Below are 19,792 nucleotides of genomic sequence, written 5' to 3' on the forward strand. Positions count from 1 at the left end.
GTTTGGAAAGATAATTACCTCTGTGCAGCTCTCTTTTCTCTCTCTTTTTTCTTTTTTTGTTTCTTGTACAAAAAATATTTCCCCTTGCTGTGAGTACACAGCTACTGAGAAAAGGACAGACATCTCAAGGAACCTTTTTTAAGGAAGAAACAGGTTGTAAGAATTTGGAAGTCCATGGCAAATTATTACTGTGAATACCAGTGCTGAGTAAAAATGTTTGTCCATAAGACCTACAAGAATCTTTTGTGACAGAGGCCTGATGGAGTTCTATGCTATGCTAAATGCAGAACAATCCAGTGGTTTAGAGTAGTAGTTTTTTTACCTTTATGTGTAAGACAAGACTTGATAGTGAGATCATTATATAATTTATCTGAGAGCACATCTTGCAACTTCTTTTTCTAACCCAACAAAATAGTGTTTCATGTCTCCACCTTAAGGAGAGACAGGTCTGGTTTTTTGTTTGTAAGCTGGTTTAAGGGAAAAGGGAAAGAAAAGATCCATAGGTATGAAGCTTTAAAGGGAAAACAGTTCTTTCTCCATAAGGTCTGCCCCTATCCCCACCTTTTTCATCTATAACTTTCAGAAACCAAACTCCAGATCTGCAGAACTCCAGAGAGAAAAGAGCCTGCTCGTATTCTTCCTGGAGAAGGGAGTCAAAACAGCAAGACAGCAGACTATAAAAACAAAGTGACACAGAGGAAATAAAGCCTTTTTTTCCCATCCTGTGTGAGCTTAGGTGCATTTAAAAAAAACCTACAGCTTGCTGGAATCCTGTGCTCCATCTTCTTTGTTGTCAGTCTATTCCCAGAGGGATGGAGTCCAAAGTCTACCACATCTGCTTCCTCTTTATGAATAAGCTCTTTACAAGTTGTCTCCTTAAGCCAGTTTTCTAGATAAAAGTGACACCTTATTCATTCATTTTTTCATAAATTGTAAGCATCTATATTTTTAAGATCCAAAGAACCATAATATACATGACCCCTTATCTCTGATCCTTCAACCATTTAAACTAATCTAATGGGAAAGGATCAGAGATGGGGAGATAAACAGGGACAGCAGCATGGAAAGAGTTGTGCAAGTAAAAGTAACTGGATGACTGTCACACCTATGAAAAGGACTATTCATAAGAATTGGATCATCAGACACAAGGCAAGGCCAAATGACCCATGTTAAAAGATGTGTAATGCTTACCTTTGAGCAATAAAATAAATGTTGCTCATGACAAGATATGATCCTTCCTAAGCAATTTTCTCAGCTTCCTGAGTGTACACAAGGATGGAAAAATTGAGACATAAAAATTGACTCTTGGATTTGAATCATGCATGATTGAATGGCAGACTGAAGAGAGGTCATTATGAAGGTCTTGTCTGTGAGCAGCTGTGTGGGCAACTGTGACTAAAGCCATGTCTTACCTTTTCCTTTGACAAACTGAAGAGGCTGAGCTGAAATGTGAAGTCAAATATCAGTGTTCTTCATGCAGACATGTAATTTCTTTCCATTTTAACTATGCTGTTTTGAAAAAAAAAGGTCCTCCCTGTTTGGACGCCATTTATTTATGCCTACAAGAATACACATCACACACACAAATGTGCTTAACTGCTCCCAGCTGAGTTAGTTGGTTCATATCTACATTTTGCAAAAGAATTTTATATTTGGCATATGTTTTCTAGCAAAATCTTCACCTCTTTATCCTGCTAAGAAACAAGTTGTTTTACGATATCCTGCTAAGAACATACTTGAAATGGAAAGAAAGAAAAAAATTGAAATTTAAAGGACAATCTATACTTTTTAACAATCTATACTTTTAAAAGATATGGGTTTTTTCCTTTTGCTGGTTACAAGAATCCAAGCACTGTGCTAAAAGCTTTAAAATCTTAAAGTGGTTAAAATCTTGTATAAATATGTTAAAAATATATGGCAAATTTCCTTAGTTCTGTTAAATACTCATGTGAACATATCATCAACAAGCATTCATTTCAGTTATTTTAATTATTCAAATTTTCAGTTCTCTCAGATTAATTTTACTTCCTTTGTGGGTATTTTGAATGCTTAATTGGATTCTGAGATGGGGAAAATGTCCAGGGCTGGTAAGAAAACACACAATTGGTAGCTAAAGAAACCAGTATTAAGTGTATTATATGTGGTGACCATGATTAAAACAAATAGTATGAAAAAAATATGAAAAGGTAGAAGGGCTTTCAGCATGGTCTGATGTCTCTTTCTTTTTAAATACAAATGAAAAATAAAGAACAAAGCCTATTTTATTTTATTTAGCATTCAGAATGATGTCGTTGTGTCCTTGCCTATGACAGGAGGGTTGGGAATAGATATTTAAGGTCCCTTCCATCCAAACGGACCTTATGGTCATTTCCACCCAAACCATTCTGTGATTCTGTCACCAACGGGGCGTGCAGGCAGGCCAAAATCCGGCAGGTTTATAGGGATGGAAACATCGGCTCTTGGAGCCGAGAAGGAGCCAGGCAGGGAGCGGTGCCGTGGGAGCTGCGGGCTGCTCCCTGTCCCCCCGGGAGCCCATCTCCCGCCTGGCCCCTCGCGGCATGGAGCGTTTCAGCAGAGGGGACAGGAGTACCAAGGCCGGGCCGGTGTTGCCCGGTGCCGAGCGGAGCCCCTCGGCCTCTGCCGATACCGAGCCCCCCGCGCCTCCCTCCCGGGCTGCCGGCGCGCCAGGGGGCGCTGTGCCCGCTCCGCCCGGCCCGCCCGCAGCCGCGGCTCCCCCGCCGGGGCCCGGCCCGGCATGGCCGGAGCTGCTGCCCCACAGAATGTGCCGAGCTGGGAGGGACCCAAGGGTCATCAGCTCCCTGCCCTGCACAGCAGCCTCGCCAGGAGCCGCCCCGTGTGCCCGAGCGCTTTGTCCGAGCGCTCCCTGGACTCTGCGGGCTGCGCTTGTGGGCGCTCCCTGGGGAGCCTGTCCCAGCGCTTTCCTAATATCCAACCCAAACCTGCCCTTATGCAGCTTTTTCCGTCACTGTCACCACGGGGAAGGCTCAGCGCTGCCCCTTCTCTCTCCCTTGTGAAGAAGCTGCAGGCTGTGATGAGGTCCGAGTACCAATGCCCACGCCATCTGTCCAAGTCACTGCTGCTCCTGCCTGCCAGGGCTGTCCCACGCACAGAACTGTGTGACACTCTGAAAATTCTGCCCTACAGCTGTTGTCACAGATGATGACATTCCTTAGGTTTTGTAGGGAGTCTGAGGTTGTAAATGAACTACAAATTATAATAAACTAAAACGATAAAATCTTTGTGAATTCCTAATATATTTGGTAAGCCGCTATTAAAGTATGAAAATCTGAAACTATAAATTTTAAAGATGATCGCAAGGTTTATCAAATACTTGCTAGTCTCTAAGTCCTCTGGGAAAAAGTTATTAATGTTCTTCATTGCTAGAGATGTGTTGATCACAGCTCAGACTTTGCCCTGTTTATTTACAGTTTTTAGGTCCCCTTGGAATGTATGTTTGGAGATTTAATGTCTTTATGTCTCCACTAGTGAAAATGGAAGCAAAAGTATTTTATATACATCAAATTATTTTTGAAGAGAGTCAAAATTCATAAAATGATGCAATAAATACTGCTGGCATCTGATAGAAATATTATCCCACAATCAGTGAGTACTTTCATAAGTTTCTCAGTGGATTAAAGCCCCAGAGACCAGAACTGCAAATGTAATATTTTTGTTTGGGTAGCTTTCCACCAAAATAAATAGACATTGGTTTATAGAGAGTTATTGTGAAACACAAGACCTGGAAAGGTTTTTAAATGCTATGAACATTTTGCTGTCTATCTGAAACACTTTTTTGGTATAACAGTGTTTCTGACAGACGTGAAATCCTAGGGAAGGGAAGAACTATATTAAGATAAGACTCATAATTTAGGAAACAAGACAGATATGAAACAGTTAAACCTACAGATGAGAATTCAAAGGTTTTTTTAGTGCATTCATTTATTTATGTTAGAAGCAACAAATTCATTAGGCTTCATTAGGAGAACTAGTCTTGGAATCAGAAAATCCAAAATTATAGGGGGTTTTTTTGTTGGTTTTTTTTTGTTTGTTTTGTTTTTCCCCTAATATATGTTGTTATTTTATTTCTATTGTTTGCAACAAAAATTATGTCCTTTATAATCTTGTAACAGTCACACAGATCTTTCTTATCCCAGTTTCATGTCTGTGAATGCCCTAAAAAATAGTTTCAGAATACTATTGTGAAAATGAATCAAAAAAATACTGTAACATTATCACAGTAAAAGGATGGCTTATAAATATAATAAATGTTTATTATTAAATGCAAAAGTTTTTTATCTTCTCAGTCAGGAATTTGGCATGTCCTGAAACATCACAAAATGGACCCAGAAGAATCTCAATTTATCAGATTGACACTCTTCCTCTATCAGTTTTCAGAAATAAAAAAACTTTTTAATCACCTGAAAAGTACACCAAAAGTGGGACATCTACCTGGTTCTTAGTTCCAGAGATTCCCATCAGCACTGGCATTGCTGTCTGCCAGACAGGGGAGAATAAATGGAGTTGCTCAACTTTGCTTTGTCAATATTGCATGACTTGAGGACTATTTCAGCAGGGAGTGCTGGGGCTTCCACAGCAGGGTCATCAGTTAGAATGAGCCACCCCAACTTGACTGAAGAGCTGGCATTTCATCTAGACCACAGAGATGGATCCAAAGCCAAGGAGAAATCTTCCGTTTTTACAGGAGATCAAGGGTGCTGACACTTTAATGTTTTTCTGAATTATGCAGTAGGGACACATCACCTATTAGTTCTGACAATATATTGCACTGTGTTAATCTGCATGTACACAGGCAGAGTGTCCAGCATTTACAAATAGTCTGTAATAAACATGACATATTATGAGTGAAGCTCAAATACATGGACTAATTCAAAATGGCAATGTGGTCTGGTCATTTTCTGTGTAAAGAAAATCAAATAAAAATAGCACTGATAGGTATCTGTTGAGATAAATACTGTGTTTGGCTCATGTGAAAAAGGGGGTTCAAATGTTCAATAAAATGACTTATTCTCTGGTTTCATTAAATTACAAATTTAAGACATCAAAAATGTAGAACTAATGATTATGGGTAAATAGCCTATGCTTTTTGAATTATTCATGTGTTTTCTTAAGGGAAGAAAGCTCATGCAATTGTTTTCCCTATTCACCTTCGTCATCCCTTATGCAATCATAATTTTTGAAGCCTTCAGGACATTTCAGTGAAAGATGATGGCAGAGCAGAGGTCACAGCTAGGAATGACCCTGAAGACTGCTTGAAAGTCAGTAGGTGGGGAAGGGCAAGGAAACTGGTGTGCTGCTTGAGAGCCCCCAGGTGGGGTTCAGCCTGGGCCATGTGGCCGTTCAGCCAGCCCGTGAATTAAACCAGCTCACCCTTATGTGGGGCAGCTCAGGGTGTTGCTGTGTGTGATGGAAGCAGCAGGAGGAGTTTGAGACACTGGAAAGATTTGCTAGGTGGTTTATAAGCTGTAGAACTTGTATATAATACAAGTGTGTATAAAATGGAAGGTGGACATTTCATGCTGTGGAATAGTTTTATTCAAAAAAAAAAGGAAAATTTAGAGGCATTTAGGGTCATATTGGAATGAAGCCTGGATGTTGTATCCTTCACTTGCTTAAGATGTGGCTAAAGACAGTACAATATGTCCCTAAAGTTTGCAGAAACAAGATGGCTGTTGTCTGTGTTAATTAAACTTTCAATTTTTGTTTGCATGGCACGAAAACCCCACGTGTGTTTCCAATTATCTATAAATATTTAAAATCAATGGTTTGAATTCCATCAGGACCAACCATGGTTGGTTGGTCAAGCTGGTAAAAAGACACCCACCATTATTCTTATTATACTGCAGCCAAAGCAGGCTGGCCTTGGTGTTTAAGGAGAAAGGGGAGGAATGGCAAATACTGCTCTGAAACTGAGATGAGAAAACTGAAAGGGAATGTCTTAATGAAAGAATTGTAGCTGGTCAATATTTTATAGAGGTACAATTATTTTGTTCCTTGTTCATCTGCTTGCACAGTGAAGAGAGACTATTGCCAGAGAGACTCCAGGATAGTTAGGAGCTGTGTGGGATGGAAGTTTCTGGTAAATAATTTATGAATAGTAGTGGGATTCTTAACTACTTCCACCCTAGAGTGAGCATAGTCATGTAATACAACTCACTTTTGCCATCAGTGAGAAGACTATTTGCATAAAATATGTATTAAAAAGATCTATAGGGCTGGACCAACAAGAGCTGCCTCTCAACGTTTTATGGAGAATGCTGGAAAAAACCAAATTGCTCTTAGCATGCAATAATCTCTGTTAGGTGGGCATCTTGGGATAAACCAGAATATAGAAAATATAGAAAATGGGGCACTTATGTGGGAAAATATACTCTCAGACCTATCTAAACATGAGGAAAAGGTTATCACCCAAATTCATGGTGATATGTTTAGTTGCAAACACAACCTGGGCAGTCTGGAGGCATCTTTTGTGGGCGTGCATTGCCAAAAGTGCAAGCATTGCTGGGTGGGCATGAAACCATGAAAGAGGCAGCTCAAATGCAGAGTATGTTAAATGCTTGCATGTTAGTGCCAGTTAAATACTTCACTTGCACAATCTTAGAATACTGTATAGCCCTGTAGGTTTTCAGAAGTCAATTACGCTGCCTGCAGCTGTCAGGAGCAGCTGAGCCAGTGCAGTGCATGGCTCAGCTGTAAGGATAAACAAGGGCACGCTGCATTCAGCAGTGTTCCAGGGAAATGCTCTTACACCAGCACAGCTACTGTAAAACTACAGAGTTGTAGTCACTCTGTTGAAATAAATATTTAAGAATTTGCTGAAAGGGTTAATAGCCACTAAAGCTAGAGAGCTGATTTAATTGATGACAACAATCAAGTGCTTTTCATCTTGGTGGCCCATGAACAATGGCCGTTTATTTAGCCTTTGTGCTTGAGTGTGGCCTAGTGCGACCCAAATTGAAGAGTCTTTCATTTGTGTTGCAAAGCAGTCAAGGCCCTCTGATGGGGCTAAGGGTGGCATTACAACAAGGAGGTTTTGCAAGTAATTGGAACAGTGTGTGTTGAAGGCAAGAAGTTTTGGTGGACAGCTTAAACCTCACTGCATTTCTGTAGCCCTAACGTGCTGTCTGAGGATGTAAAATAGACTCTTGTTTTGTTAACAGTTGTCTGTGAATTAGGATGCAGTACCTGGCCTCTCTGCATTCACAGCTGATGCACTGCTGCTGCTTCCATTTGCTTTATTCCTTTTATGTGAATCAAACCCGGCAGATTCTTAGGGAGTGATTGTGGTGCCCTGTGCAGGCAAAGAATGGGGTAAATGTTTGACACAGTTTGCAAACAGAAGTAAGGCACAGGGTAATTTAGCGACTTGCACACCCTCTCACCCACATGCGGTGGTACATGTGGTTTCGAAGAAACTCGAAAAAATCTCCCAAAACTCAAGCTAGTATCTTAACTGGGAAAAGAAATCTTGTTCAAATATCCCTGACTGTGTCAGAGTAATAACGATTTCAGCATAAACATGTCTGTCTCTTTCACTCAACCAATGCAAAGACCACAAATGGTGCACAGTACAGCAGTTCCCTTGGTTCCTGAAGTGAGTTGATTTAAAGACATTTCCCTCCTATTCTGCATTGCATTTGACTTTTTCTGCCTTCGGGTAGAACTCCTGATATTTAAGTTAATCTGTACAGCACGAATGGGATTTCTCTCACAACACCGTTAGAGTCAGTGCATAACCAATGATTGGGTACAGCTGAGTTGCCCTAAAACTCCTCTCAATGGCAGCACATACAGCACTTGTCAGGAATTTGCAACAAGAACTCAACTGTATTTTCATCGTGTTAGAAAATATCCATGATAAAGAAGTGATGTAAAGGAAAAACCCCTAGAATTCAATAAAATTTAATATTGTTTCATTAATACTCAGTGTACTCTGGTCATAGACAAAATTATGGAGTACTGTGTTCCTTAACATTTTGTAGGAAGTCAGCTTTTTACTCTTTTGTGTATCTACTTGCTTCCAGAACACATCTCAGTGTTTATCTTCCTTCTTAATCCTATACCTTGGTGGTGCATAAATGGGGGAAGCATTTGAAATCTTGTGAGTATTTAGTCATGATGACAGGAGTTGGTACCACCAGACGGCATAAATTATTTCAATTTAAAAGTTTTTATGTGCCCTTGCAATTAACATAAAATAAGTAATTAAATCCAAACATTTCCATTAGTATGAAAAGTTAAGAAATTAGTAATTTGATTTAAAATTTCACATGCAATGACATCCTGTCTGTATTGCACAACTTGCATTCATATTACTAAGTTGGCTAAATAATGAACATATTAAAAAGACAGAAGCAAAGATTGCCTTGTGTGATGTTAGATTTGATTTTTTTTTTGACCCCAGATTTCTTCATAGATTAATTCAGTAAACACTTTGATGATAATTAAAAAAAAAAATACTCTAACTGAAGCTCATGTAAATTATTCCAATAAAATAATTCTATCTTCTAAGCTTTTTTAAAATAAAAACTGAGTAATATTTTCAAATTCTTAATGATCATCACTGGGATCACTGCACTGTAAAAATTTGCAGTATTAAGTTGCAGGCTTATTTTTTTAATTCAATGGTAAATATTAAACTATGAATTTTGAACTTCTTTAATGTCAGTTTCACAGATATTCCAATGGAAGAACATCTTTAATTAGAAAATATTCTGGTTGCAAATGGAACCAAATTGGTTTCATCATTACATTAACAGTGATACATGTTTGGGGATGAGATCAATCTTTATAGCAAAATACTTTGTTTGAGAAAGTTCTAGGAGAGACTGGGAAGGAACTTGGAGATCAGCTTTAGCTGTTATGCTTGAAATCAAATACTCTCTTAGCCAGATTTGCTCTTTCATCACTTCCAGGAGCCAGAGTGCATTACTGCTCCTCTTGCTGGCAGCCGTCAGCCATTACCTATAACTTGACACAGTCAAGCTGGAGACTGTTGCAGTTGTAAATGCTGGAATTATATAGGCTGCATTTCCCCTCTCCTATTTCCTGAAGTTTTGTTTTTTTTTTTTTTTTTTTCTTTTCCTTCTGGATGCTTCTCTCCTCATTCAGGATTACACAATGTACTTGTGACAACCACAGTTGCTGTTTACAAGAAAATGGATTCTAGGAAAACACTTTTAATTTCCAGATGTCTTCAGTATAATGTTTTCTTTCAGATCTCATTCTTTCCTTCTCCTCAGGAAAATCCCCACAAAATGCATCAATCAGTCTTTATTTCTTCTTTTTCCTTGTTTTGTTTCTTTTAAAAGGAAACTAAGTGTACTAGCACCCGTAACCTGTCAGCTTATGAGAGGCCAGCACCACATTCTTTGTAGTTCAACCAAGAACTTCAGACCACAATTTGGCAGTTCTCAAAGCAGTCTACAACAGTATCCTCACGTATCTGGGCTGTAGTAACACATTTCCCCATGAAGTTCTGAAACTTAATTTCTGCTGTCCTCTGACAACGCTCTACCCTGGAGCCACATTACCTGGCATTCTTTGGAGATAATTGCTGCCTGTGTGCTTTTTCCACTGCATAAACGCCAGTAAACAGAAGACAGCTGATTTTAGCCATGGCCATTTCAGCTTCTCCAGATGCACATTCTTAACTCCCTCAAATACCTGATATTTCTGTTCTGTTCAGCTTTCCTCTGGCTTTAATTTTTGTCCCTCTCACAGAAGACATTACCAACTCCCATGTTTTTTGTTTCTCCTTGTTTTCATAGTAATTCTAGCCGTGTGCTGAAAAACCAAAAACCACCCCAAAACCATACAAACAAACCCCCAAACCTAACCAAAACTCAAAAGCTCCCATGCCTTTTCTGGAGAAAACGCCTTTTCCCAAAGATGCCACTAGTACTTTAATCTGTGTAGACTGCAAAGTGTGTACAATTCTCTTCCCTGGAAAGAAAAAACCCCAAACTTTTTAAGTGATCTTAATAGCTGGCAAGGAGAGCTGCAATGTCATTTGCGTAATTGTCCTCTGCTCAGCAGGAATTTGGAAGACTCTCTGCAGTTACCTCTCATTGCTCAGCCTGCACCAGGGATTCATGGCTGCACAAAGGCTGCCTTTGCTATCACCCTGGGATGCCTGTACATCCTTCAGGTTTTTAATATTTCTTTCTGCTATTATCACATTTAGTTTGGCTGATGTTAATAAAACCAGGAGTTTTGGTGGGCCTTATACACATTTTAGTAATCAAACAGTGCTGCAATACAAAAACGATTGTGATTAGTGTGACAAAGAAATGGCATCTGCTTAATGCTCTGAGGATCAGCTTATCTTTGGTTGAAAAGAGATGGATTTGTCAGAAATAAACCACTGGACTGAGTTTTTTACACTCAACAGTAGAGCATATTATGCTGCCAGTCCTAAGTTCTAATGTTCAGGAAATCAGCTCTCTCAGAGAAAATATTCAAGTGAAAAAAATATAGTTATTACTGTCTAGAACAGGAATGTTTCCTGTTGGAGAACTCAGCACCACTGGCTGAAGTGCAAATTTAAGAACGTGCAATGGGGCAGACGGAGAATTTGGTCTGGCTTTGTGGCTGCTGCTCTATAAATGATTTTAGCACTGCAGTCTCTTCTGCTCCGGCAGATAAACGCACCCTGTACCGTCAGGCGGAATTGAAGCCAAATTTGGTTTTCCAAAATTGTACCCAGTTTTCCTCTCCAGCTTGTGCCCTGCACCACTGTTCAGCAGCGGGATGCACAAAAGAGGGAAGGCGATAACAAAGCACAACCAGGCTAATTAGGTCAGAGCCGAGCCGGGCGCGATGCGGCCACTGCAGCCTTCCTCCTCCTCCTCTCCTCCAGAACGTGAAAGCTCCGCTCCGCTCCCGCCGGGCACCGCAGCTTTCCCCGGCGCTGGAGCGGCCCTCGGCCCGAGCGGCGCCCCCCGCCCCGGGGCTGCCCCGCCGCGGGGCCAGGGCTGGGGCTCGCCCCGGGGCCGAGCGGGGCTAAGCGCCTCCCCTCGCCCCCGTCCCCCGCCCCTCCGCCAGCCCTGCCCCGCCGCCTGGCACCGCCGCGCCGGCCCCGAGCGCTCCCCGCGCCGCCGCTCCGCTGCCGCTGCTGCTCGGCCCGGCCGGGCGGGGACTTGGCAGGAACTCCCGGGCAGAGAGCGAGAGTGCCTGCCCCCGCTCCGCTCCGCTGTGGCTTTTGGGTGGAGGAAGGTCTGAGCTCGGCCGAGGAGCAGCAGCAGCCGCCGCCGCCGCCGGAGAGGAAGAGGCAGAAGGGGAGAGAGAGAGACGGAGAGGCGGCTGGAGCCCCCCAAAGTACCCCCCCATCCCTGCACTGCAGGCTACATTTCCAGCTTCATGGGCAAAGTGTGGAAACAGCAGATGTACCCCCAGTACACCACCTACTACTACCCCCAGTATCTGCAGGCGAAGGTAGGGTCCGGCACGCCGGGCGGCGCGGCGGGTCTGGCGCTGGCCCCGCTCCGGGCGGCCGGACAGGGCCGGGCCGGGCGGGAGCTCCGCGGCTGGGGCACGGCCCGGGGGAGGCGGGCAGCTTGCGCCGGGGGACGGAGACAGGAAAGAGCCGGCAGCCCCTTCCTGCCGCCCGCCGCCGCCCCGGGAGCCCCCGCCGGGCTTCCACCGCTTCTCCTCGCTCCCGACCGTGCAGCCTCCGACCTGACTCCCCTCTCGCCTTTCCCCTCCCGCTGTCGGTCCCTCCTCTTCCCCGGGGCTCTCGGCGTGTCTCCTCCTTCCCAACCGCGTCCTCGGCCACCCCGCCGCAGAGCGGAGCGCTGCGGGCCGCGCTCCCGCTGCCTTCGCCCGGCGCAGCCCCCGGAACGCGGGCAGAGCAGCCAAGTTGGGCCGGCGGGGGCTGCCATGGCCGTGCCTCAGCCGCGGCGGGGCTGCTGTGACATCCCCGGGGGTGGCAGGGCGTGCTTACTGCTGCGATGGAGATGGCCGTAATTCCAATTAAATACGGGCACTGGGGAAGCTGTCGGATTCGGGTGGATACTCATTGTCTGCGGAGTTGGACCTTTGTGAGCTGCCACCTCACAGTTTTCAAACTGGATTAAAAAACGCATTGAGGGTCCAGGTCGTGATGATTAATGTACACGGGTAGCTGCTGTTTGTGGGGATGCTGATGTTAGTGGTTCCTGCGGTGGAGTATCTCCACCTTTTTCCCTTTCTCCTTCAAGTCTTTAAGGGCAGCCAGCCCCACTGCTCTAGAAGCATCATGCTGCAAACTGGCAGATGCAGAGGTGGTTGCATCAGCTGTCTGGAACATTTAGCATAAGCCTTTCCAACCACCAGTGACACTCCTCACAAATCAAAACAGACCCATATGACGCTTCTATGTGTGAACTTTTTTTAGAGGTTATTACCGTGGTGTGGGTTTGGTTGTGATTTTTCTATTTTTTTTGCTATTGAACTGTCTTGCCTCTTTGGCAATCACAGGAAAGAATTCCCTTTATCTGCACACTTGATAGGCTCTTCTTTTTATTGTGTTTGTATTACTGTATTGTGAAATGTATTTTAGACTGCTTGGCTGAAAAATAAATTCCATTTGACAGTCATGAGACATTTTACAAGGCAGCAATGAGGAGGCTTTGAAATGTGCTTTCACATGTACAGAAATTAATAGAAATGTGACGAAGGTCTTTGGGTGATTTGAAATGACTAATCTGTTAAATGTGTAATCGACATCAGGCTAAAGATGGACAGACTATAGCCATTTAAAGATTTAGCTGCAGAGTAATCACTGCAGTAACTGTTTACATATATATTTAATATATATATGTGTATGCATATATTTAATGCATTATTTTAAAGAAAGGTGGAATGTCTAAAGGACAGACTTTTGCATCACATAGCTGTAAGACTGTATGTACATTCTCAAATGAAACACGTCTTTATGCAGAAACTTTTGCCCTCATGGTTTTGTGTGGCAATTGTATGATACAAATCAAGTACATAACGTGGAATATATATGAAGCAGTATCACTTGGCTGATTTGACCTGTAAATAATTGAAGAGGGAGATAAACTGTGATAGCTTATAGTAGTTAGTAAAGAATGATCCTAGAAATCCATGATCCTATGAGAAAACATGATGGACTGTCTTTTGAAAATGTTTCCTGTACAGATAATTTAATATTGATTTGTTTTACAGTCAATGACATCTTCAAACTGCCTTGCAGTCTTTGCTATAAAATTATACAGCCTGAAATTACATTGCTCTGTTTCAGCAGAGAGAACACAGAGCCATTTGACCTACACACATGAAATGAAATATCTGAGATCCAGTGAAAGTTTCCTGTTTTCAGAGATCTTGATTTTATTAAAGAAATAAAAGAAAAATAGGTGTCTTCTTGGTATAGATACAGGGACCAGTGACTGTAGGTTTTGGTACTCAAGTATGCAGAATCCAGTAACATAAGCAATCTTCCCACTATGGATCCCCTCTGGACACATAGAAATATTAATTTAATTCATAGTTTTTAGCTGTTCTGTTCTTTGGGCCCTAAAACAGTTCACTGTCCACTCTATGTCCACTCTTTCAGTAATTCTGGAGATATCTTTGGGTTTTGTTAAACACAAATGATAACAGAGGTGAATCGCCTTTGCTGAATGAGCAATGGGTAACAGTACATGATTATACTGGGGGAGGTAGGAAAATCTCCTAAACCAGAAGTTCTGCTTCTCATCTTATCCTTATTTAAATAAAGATGGAAAATCTGCTGACTAATAATCTGCAAATCAATAACTAGGAGGTGACAGGAATTTCTTGAAGATGGATTTTTCTGTGGAGCACTCAAAAATACTCATTAGATAAATTGCATAAATTCCTAATGGCTCTTTGGGTTAAAATGTTGATGTGGTCAGCTATTTAAATTGATATTAATATGTTACAGATTTTAAAAAACAGATTTTGTATTTGAGTGTTATGATCTTCACAGTCTTATTCATGAAGTATTCAAGCTGGTTCAGTGATATATTCTGTGAGGAAATATAAACATTTGCTGTGATTCAGCACCTCCCTTCCTCTAGTCTTAGGGAACTCAGCATCAAAAGATATTAGTGAAACCATGGACTTACATGAAAAGAACAAAATTACCATTGGAAGAAGACTTAAAATGAAATATCATTATGGCAATGAAAACAGTTTGAAATGGCTTTAAGTTGAAGCTTGTAAAACCTTCATTTTTAGGACAGCCTTTACTCTGGAATTATATGCTTGATATATTTGGTAAATTTTATGTCTTCTAATGAGTGTATGTTTTAGGACAGTTCCTGTATTGCAGCATTGTATGGCTTGTCAGAAAGCATCAAAAATATTTTCCAAGTTCAATGGATGTTTCTAATGGTTTAGGTGCTTTCTTTAACCATATTTCTGTAACATTGCTTTTCAACTTTCAACTCAGTTGTATCTAATTTCCATACTTGAAGCTTTACTTATAATTGAGAGATTTTGTATTTCAACATTTTGGAAAATTATTTCATTAATATTTCATGTGTTCTACTAGTGCTTAAAGGCCTGTCTGCCCAGGAGTAAAACCTGGCTGTGCCAGGAAAAGTATTTTAATATTTAACAAGACAGAGTACACATAAACAAATACAAATGTGTAGAGGCATGTTTAGGCCACAGTCTGTTTGCTTTGGTCAAGAAAGAAATAAAAGTGAGTCTATGTTTTGTTTTCCCATATCAAATGGAATTCAGGGTCTCAATGCACACAACAGTTTACAACTAAATTGTGACAACTACCTGTATTACTGGTATTCCCTTGGAGAGTAATGTGGCAATATGAGTAATTCCACTAGTAGGCTTCTGTATCATAAAGGAAAGCTCTTTGTGTAAGACGGTTCACAGAAGATGGCAACATTTCCTATAGATAGCATGGCTTACCTAAAATGTAAGCATTTAGTAGTCATAGATAATACCTGTGTGATGCTTGAATTCTAGTTATTTTGTATGGTATTAGGTAACAAAACCTAGAACTAATGAAGTCTTGTGAATCTTGCTAAATTGACTTCGAGTGGGCTTTGAACTTTATCATTTTGTAGCTGCAAAACTGCTGCTTTGGCAGCTCTGAGAAGAACCAGTATTTCTAGAAGTTGTGTGGGTTTGTAGGCAGGACTGTAGATTGATGTTAACTGTAGTGAGCAGGCAGATTCTGCCATGACAAAACCTTGTTCTCAGGTTGATGAGAGCAAACTTTAAAATGGGAACACTTAATTTTTATCCAAGCCTGTTAATAGCAGAGTAAGAAGGAAATCAGTTAACAGTATTAAACTAAGTAGACTTGAAATTGTCTTATCAGCAGACACTGCATAAGCTGCAGTTTAGTGTCAGTATATGAAATTAATAGACCGATGTAGAACCTTCAGCTTCTAAAGCAGAAGAAGTAGAACCTGCTAATCGTTTGCTGCTTATGTGTACCTCAGCACTGCATTCCTCACCAAGCACAGATCTGTCATCCTTTAAAAAGTTTCAGGAGCTTTTGAGCTGATTTTCATCAGTATCAATGATTACAAATTCTGATCACTTTAGTTAGGTTTATTCCATATGCACTAAGACTGCGAAATCTGTACATAGTAAAAGACGAATTTGCAGTAAAGGACAGTATGCATGTTTGTAAGGTTGGACAGAAGCAATTTGCACATTTTATATTCTGGGAAGTTGTGTTCATTGTCCCTAGTTGTGAGCTCTTGGCTGAGCTTGGAAATTCATTGAAATAAAAGAAAAGCACAGGTTAGTTGCAGGCAAGCTTTTTGTCTCCACGCAGTTACCTGATCCCATTGTCCTCCTCGGCTTCTTGAATGTGTTCTCTCTCATTCCAGACAGGCTGGAGGTTTATTGTGCAACTATGTAGAGAATTTCTTCCAAAAATGAACTATACTGTGGAAGGGAAAGAATTTTAAAAATCTACCAATTTTAAGAAAAACTTGAGCATTTTGGTGGTAAGGTAATCCCTCTGACTCTATAGAATTATTTCAGAGGATGGAAAATAGAGAGAAATTAAGAGTATTACCTAGAAAGAGCATTTTCTGTTCTTCCAAACATCCCAGTCCAAAACTGAGAACATCTGTTTACATCCATACATCAGACCAGTAACTTTTTTGTCACTGATCACAGTGATTGTTCTATGTAATTCTGCCAGCCATCTTGTTTTGTGAAGGGCACCTCTATCCTTGTCTCAGTTATAGCTCCTTTGAACTTCGAAAGTTTGGTTCAGGTAGCCTTTGATGAAATATGCCCTTTGTGAGGTATTTCTAGAAACTCTTGCTGGAATAATGCTTGTATATTCAAAAGCCTCTCTAGAAATGGGTTGAGCAAAGTTCATACAATGTTCTGCAAGAGTTCATATCACGTATTTTTGTGTACATCATTGTAACTCTCTAAAGAATTCTGCTAAAGGAACATGAACTGTAGAAACACTTCACACCACCATCATCTCGAAGACTGGCTTCATTGAAGTCAACATGAGTCTTGCCTTTCATTTCAAATAAGAAAAATTTACTAGAATCTTGATTTATTGTTGGGTTATGCTGATCATGCTTAATTTGGAGGTGATTTGCAATGCCCTGGTGGTCATAATCTTCACTTCAGAGGAGCAAAAGTTAGGGAGGGCAACTTAAACAGTGTGTGATTGGGGCTGGAATCAAGAAAAAGCACCAATGGCATCCATAAGGTGTGTTAATTTTGTATTTTTTTTTTCCTAGGGACTCTGTTAAAGAGTTTTTAAATAGCCACAACTTTCCTCCCTAAATCCAACCTCCTTATAGAGAGGGATGGTATATATATATACATATATATGACTGAATTTGCAGATGACAAAGTTAAAAATATTTTCTCCACTCAATCAATGGTGGAAATTACAGGTCCTTATTAGCTTTGTAGTTTCCAGAAGTTTGAGACTAAACTCATCCCTAGAGTACCCCATACTTGGGGCTTAATTTGATACTGTGTGATTTGCGTCATTTAACAAACGTCAACAAAATCTTGGTCCCTCCTTGTGATTCTGTAGTAACTTTACTGCAGACATATGAGCAGATCCTGAGTCTGATGGTCTTATGGGATTGACATTAACAGAAAAGTGATAAACCTACATATGACTTGAAATAGTCTTGAGACATTTATTCAGGGCTGTTTTCCTTTTGTATTTTGATTGTTAACCCCCTCCAGGCACCGGGTTTGCAAATGTGAAGTTTATAACCAGTAGGTAGGCAACAGCTGTAAGAAGCCAGAATTACACGTCTGATTTGTGCTGGTGTACTTTCTAGCTTTACTCTCAGCACAGGATCCCAAGGCAGTCATGAAAGGTATGCAATAAGTTTGTGTGGGGAGAAGCTAATTTTCTCTGTATAAAACAGTTCTTTAAAGTATGTTTGTTTCAAAACTCAGCTGGTTCTCTTCATAATGATAGTAGGTTTTTTTTTCTCATTACTTTTAGACCAGAATTGAGCATGCTATATTCTTCTAAGTACTTTGCTTCTTGTTAGAGCATAAGTCTCTAGGTCTCAGTCTCAAGGATGAAATTTCCTTAGTAAACTTCTGAGCTTCCACTCAATGTTGAAAGAACAAAGAAAAGGTAGGCAAAATTATTCATGTTTTCCAATGAAGAATAATACAAAGTAGTTAAGCATTGTTTTCTATAAAACAATGCCTTTAAGAAATATATCTTTTTAGTACATACATCAAAAAAACTCCTTGGACACAATTTTTCATCCACTTTGAAATCCGAGTAGCAAAGTTTGAGCTATCAATGTTGGTAGTAGATGCATCACTTGGAAAGGTAATTGATGCTACTAATGCAGTACTCCTAATGAAAGAAATGTGATTGTGATAGTAGTAAAGAAGTTTGAACAAAGTTGTAATAATAAATTGGAAAGTATATCTTGGTACAGTTACATATTTCAGTTTCAGTCTTCCATAATCAAGAGCGATTAACAATGATTTTAAAAAACAAGTTGTTTTTCATTAAATTATGCTTTTGGTTTGAGAAATAGTCCATTGAAGATGTATGCTCAGATTTAGCTAAAATTACATACTTGTGTTTTCTTCAATCGTATAGACTTTGTGGCCTGTGTAAAGTAGTGTTCACAACTATTTCTGCTGGAAAAACTTCTACTTTGCTAAAAAGTGAAAAATGGTGGAAAAGCGTGTTGATAAAAATCTGTTCTATTTGAGTTTAATTAATTTCATTCAAAACAGACACAAAACAGATTCAGGTCATATCTTCTGTGATTAAATAGATGATAATAATTTTCTGACTTCATGCATCTACCAAGTCTTCCTCAGCTGAAAATATCAAGATCTGCATTGAAATGTTATTTCAGTAAGTTCTGAGCTGAATTATGTTATCTCAGTATTGAGGAAGTCAGAGCTTGGACGTGGGTAGGTATAACCAGATACAGGGCTCACTTGTTCCATGGTAGCTTTTGGAGCACCATGTTCTTGTTCACAGTCTGAGATTGTAAGAGCACACTTAGTCTCAGTTGCTCCAACTTGATGAAAACATTTCAAAATATATTAAAGCTAAGGTTTTGAAATCTCATGTAAGGCCTGGGAGAAACGCTTCAGAATCATTCCAGGTAGACAAACAGAGCTTACTGATACAAAATGGAACAAAATGTCTTGTGCATTGAGAGGGAAGTATTGAGGTTTTCTAGAGAGGTAGACTGAACAGGCTTCACTTTGTGGGTTTTACAACAGGTTAAGAAGTGAATTCCTGTGCTTGTCTCTTGGCAACACACACTGACACAATTTCCACAGCAGTTTATAGGCTGTGGTAGTATCTGTGACCTCTTCTATCCCTCAGGCCATAGCTACATAATCACTTTAATTTTACATAACTATGCACAGCAGCCAAAAAGGGTAATCTTGTCTTCCCCCATTGCTTCCAGCCACTCATTCTTCCCCCTGTGCTGGCCCTAGCATTTGTATGATTGGTCAGTGAGCTGAATCAAGAAACCAGTCTGGCTGAAAGCTAAGCCCAAACCCCCCAGCTGCAGTACCTTTTCACAGTGGAGCAACTAATGAGATACTTAAGAAGTTTGAGATTTGCATGGCTGTGGGTGAAGTTGTCTCCAAAAGAAGTCCACCCCCTTGGGTCTTGCTTTTGTCTCACGCAGTGGGGCTGTGGAGCTTTTCTGGATAAAAAGTTTTCTGGGGCCTTGGCCAGCAGAGCTGCTGATTACACATAAATTTGCTGATTACACATAAATGCAGATAACTGTTAACACTTTTTTTCTATGACTTATCTTCTTTTTTGTTGTTTTAAATTGTGTTAGATGTTGGTGCACTAAGTGTTAAAAAACCTTTTGAGTCAATCTTTCATTCTTAGGACCAATGATTGTGGAGGTAAGTGTGAAATAATTCGCTGGGAGGGCTTAAGTTAGGTATAGGCCTGGGGGGAAAGAAAGAATCAAATGTAAATGAAACTTCCAGAGGCCTTGTAGCATAGTGTTACATCTAACTTTCCATTTTCAGCACAGTGCAACATTGATATTTTATTTCATTCTGGGGAAAGAGGGGAGAAGGCTGGCACTTCAAATTAGCAGCAGCTGCAGAATTAAGACAAGGGTGTTAGTGACTCATTTGGAAAAGTACTAGCTAAAACATTCTGTCTCCTAGAAAAAACATTAAAGAAGGGTTTATGATACAAACTTGGAATTTTGTTAGTAGTGTCAGCGACCCTCTGGTTTCCTGTGGATAGCTTTCCTGGTTAGTGACCATTTGCTTTTACTAT

The 19,792-nt window shown here is 40.6% G+C and overlaps 1 protein-coding gene across 5 annotated transcripts in view; it reads left to right on the forward strand.

Annotated features, from left to right (window-relative positions):
- Positions 1-11,239: 11,239 nt before the first annotated feature.
- RBMS1 (RNA binding motif single stranded interacting protein 1) overlaps positions 11,240-19,792 on the forward strand; it is a 142,783-nt gene continuing 134,230 nt past the window's right edge. For all 5 annotated transcript variants that reach the window (XM_058809816.1, XM_058809815.1, XM_058809820.1 and 2 more), the window contains exon 1: positions 11,240-11,475. In XM_058809816.1, the coding sequence (XP_058665799.1) occupies positions 11,401-11,475 (75 nt within the window). In that variant the 5' untranslated portion in view covers positions 11,240-11,400. The remainder of the gene's footprint in view (positions 11,476-19,792) is intronic.

Source organism: Ammospiza caudacuta, chromosome 8, assembly GCF_027887145.1.
Source record: "Ammospiza caudacuta isolate bAmmCau1 chromosome 8, bAmmCau1.pri, whole genome shotgun sequence".
Lineage (NCBI taxonomy): Eukaryota > Metazoa > Chordata > Aves > Passeriformes > Passerellidae > Ammospiza > Ammospiza caudacuta.